The sequence below is a fragment of the Mobula hypostoma genome, chromosome 8, assembly GCF_963921235.1.
Source record: "Mobula hypostoma chromosome 8, sMobHyp1.1, whole genome shotgun sequence".
Lineage (NCBI taxonomy): Eukaryota > Metazoa > Chordata > Chondrichthyes > Myliobatiformes > Myliobatidae > Mobula > Mobula hypostoma.
Window position 1 is genome coordinate 91543700 of NC_086104.1, and position 3231 is coordinate 91546930.

At 41.7% G+C, this 3231-nt stretch overlaps 1 protein-coding gene across 1 annotated transcript; it reads left to right on the top strand.

Annotated features, from left to right (window-relative positions):
- The first annotated feature begins 426 nt into the window (after positions 1-426).
- LOC134351162 (probable G-protein coupled receptor 139) lies at positions 427-1617 on the top strand. The gene is made up of 2 exons (XM_063057276.1): positions 427-508; positions 764-1617. The coding sequence occupies exons 1-2, from the start codon at positions 427-429 to the stop codon at positions 1615-1617; spliced, it is 936 nt and encodes a 311-aa protein (XP_062913346.1).
- Positions 1618-3231: the final 1614 nt, after the last annotated feature.

Here is a 3231-nt window from a genome sequence, read left to right on the forward strand (position 1 = left end):
AGGTATCGAGCTGTTTTTCACACAGAGAGTGCTGGGTGCATCGAATGCACTGCCTGCAATGGTAGTAGAAGCAGATACAATAGGGTCTTTTAAGAGCCTCTTAGATAGGTACATGGAGCTTAGAAAAATAGAGGGCTATGTGCTAGGGAAATTCCAGGCAGTTTCTAGAGTAGGTAACATGGTTGGCACAACATTGTGGGCCGAAGGGCCTGTAATGTGCTGCAGATTTCTATGTTCTATGTTTACCCTAATAAATGGAGATGTTAAGTCAACAAATGAAGAGCTGGAGATGGACCGTGTTGACAAGGGACAGCTGGAAATTGCAACAAAGTCACTGAAAGTTTCCACTTCCAGGGTGTGAAAAGAAGTGGCTACAATGCGAAGGGAGGAGAGGGGAAGGAGACACATGTGAGACTGGAATAAAGAATGTTCCTGAGTTTCCACCCTGAGATAGGATCAACGGGGAACTCACTGGCTTCACCTGCCAACACCTTCTTGTTCAAACCAGGTGAGTGAACACGATGTTCCATGTGAGGACGAGTTAAACCAGCTGGATATTCAACTCCCCAACTCATCCAGGTGGTTCCCATTGTCAACTGTATAGGGAGTCCCCATGGGTGACTGACTTGTTACATATGTTTCATTGCCAAATTAGTCTTTAGCCCATTTAATTTTAACTGTTAAACCCACAGTAATTAACAGTGATTCTATTTTCTCCCCTTCACTTGACTGATTTACATTGTTTACTTTTCAATATTCACAGCTAACTTGGTGGCAATTGTAACTCTATCACGAGGGCGGTGTGGACTCTCCAAATGTGTCACTTGCTATCTTCTGGCAATGGCCGTGGCAGATCTACTGGTCGTCATATTTAACATCATTCCCAAAGTGATATATTTCTATTACAAACCCCCTGTGTGCAACATCATAAACACCATGAGTTACGTGTCTGTGGCTAGTTCCGTCTGGCTCACTGTAGCCTTCACCTTGGACCGTACGGTGGCCATTTGCTTCCAGAGGCTGAAGATCAGATACTGCACTGAAAAAGGTGCAGCTATTGTCATTGCAGTGGTGAGTCTGCTGAGTTTGTTCACCAACGTCCCGTGGTATTTCACGTACAGGTCTTATATCTGCTGGGTATCGCTTGATTTCATATTTTCCCGCGTGTGGAAAGCCTTTGACTGGGGGCACCGTGTTTTAACCCCAGTTGTCCCCTTCCTGCTGATCCTGCTGCTCAATGTGGTCACTATTAGGCACATTCTGATGACCAGTGTAGCCCGCAGGAGACTGAGGTGTCAGCGGAATAGGGAGGAGAAGGACGACCAAGAAATGAAGAATCGAAGAAGATCCATCATTTTGCTGTTCACTTTATCGGCCAGCTTTATCCTGTTATGGATAACACATGTGGTCATTCTTGCAGTTGAGTCGATTTCTATGCAGTATTTCGTAATGACACCTTCGTATGTCGTGGGTCAACTGGTGGGAATAATGCTTCAGTCATTCAGCTCCTGCACCAACATGTTTATTTATGCCATCACTCAGAGGAAGTTCCGACAGGAGGTGAAAAATGTTGTGAGATATCCTTTTAGGCCCATCCTGAATTTCTGTAGAAGTTAGGGAGAAAGTTGGAAACTTCAACCCAGGACAGATAGTAATGTTATCATTCCTGACCAGCAAAACCCGGTTGTAAAATCAGATCAAAGAGCTTTGAAAATGAGAATTAGAAAGTCCACACTTAGTCAGGTGGAGGGTTCAGCAATATCCTAAAATATCAACTACAGCCTCCCACACAACATTGGCCCATTACAATGTGCCAATGGCTGAAACAGTCCTCAATAAATTCACAGCTCCCTCGTCAATTCCCTCTGCATTCATGTCTTCCTGCTCATATTCTGCTCTAATTCCATTGATAGGTTTGCAGAAGACACCACTGTTGTGGGCTGAATCTCAAATAATGATGAGTTACAGTGCAGAAAGGAAATAGAGAGTTTAGTTGCATGATATTATAACAACAGTCTTTCCCTCAGTTCAGCAAAATAAAAGAGCCAGTCATTGACTTCAGGAGCATGGACAGTGCACATGTTCCCAGTTGCATCATGAGATTGAGAGGGTCAAGAGCTTTAAGTTCTTAGGAGCTAACATCACCAACCGTCTGTACTGATCCAAACATTTAGATGCCATTTCCAAGAAAGTACATCAGCACCACTACTTCCTCAGGATACAAAAGAAATTTGGCATGTCCTCTTTGACTCTCGACAACTTTTATAGATGGAAGCATCCTGTAGACATGTATCATGGTTTTCTTTTGCAACTGCTGCGTCCAAGATCCACAAGAAACTGCAGAGAGTTGTGGACACAGCTCAGCACATCAATGAAACTAGCCTTCTCTCCATAGACTCTGCAGAAAGCAATGTCTTAGGAAAGCAGCCATCATGATTGACGTCCCCTTGCCACCTGGACATTCTCTCTTCTCCCACCTTCCCTCAGGAAGGAGATTGCAAAATCCTGAAACTACTGTTCATATCTCTAGGAAGAAAGACAGCTTCTGTCCTACTCTTATATGACTATTGAATAGTCTCCTAGTATGATAAGATGAACTGCATCATCTACCTCATTGTGGCCTTCCAGTTTATTGCCTGCCTGTTCTATACTTTCTCTGTAACCATAACACTTTATTCTGCAATCTGTTACATTTCCTTATTCAACCACAAAGCATTGAAAGAATGAAATGGTCGGTACGGATGGCATGAAGAACAAAGATTTTCATTGAACCTTGTTAATATTAATCCAATTTACTAATTATCAATTTTCATGTTTTAGAAAACAAGGAAAGCTTCTTTATGTGTGTTTAGATTGGAGAATTGGTTATATTTAACAGGATTTGATAAGATATAGACAATGGTCTAATAACATGAATTCTACATATTTAGATTATGAAGACTCAGTCCTCTTTTATTATCATTCAGTAATGCATGCATTAAGAAATGATACAATATTTCCTCCGGTGTGATATCACAAAACACAGGACAGACCAAGACTGAAAAAACTAACAAAACCACATAATTATAACATATAGTTACAACAGTGCAACAATACCATAACTTGATGAAGAACAGTCCATGACACAGTAAATAAGTTCAAAGTCTTGAAATGAGTGGGTTTGAAGGGAATGAAAGAAAGTGGTTCAGGGATTGGATTATTCTTGCCTTTGTATGACAGTTTGGAACATGT

Excerpts from the sequence above, each read along its gene's own strand:
- LOC134351162 (XM_063057276.1), top strand. The coding sequence starts at position 427 with ATGTTCCTGAGTTTCCACCCTGAGATAGGATCAACGGGGAACTCACTG. Across the intron at positions 509-763 it reads CACCTTCTTGTTCAAACCAG|CTAACTTGGTGGCAATTGTA; the intron begins GTGAGTGAACAC and ends CAATATTCACAG.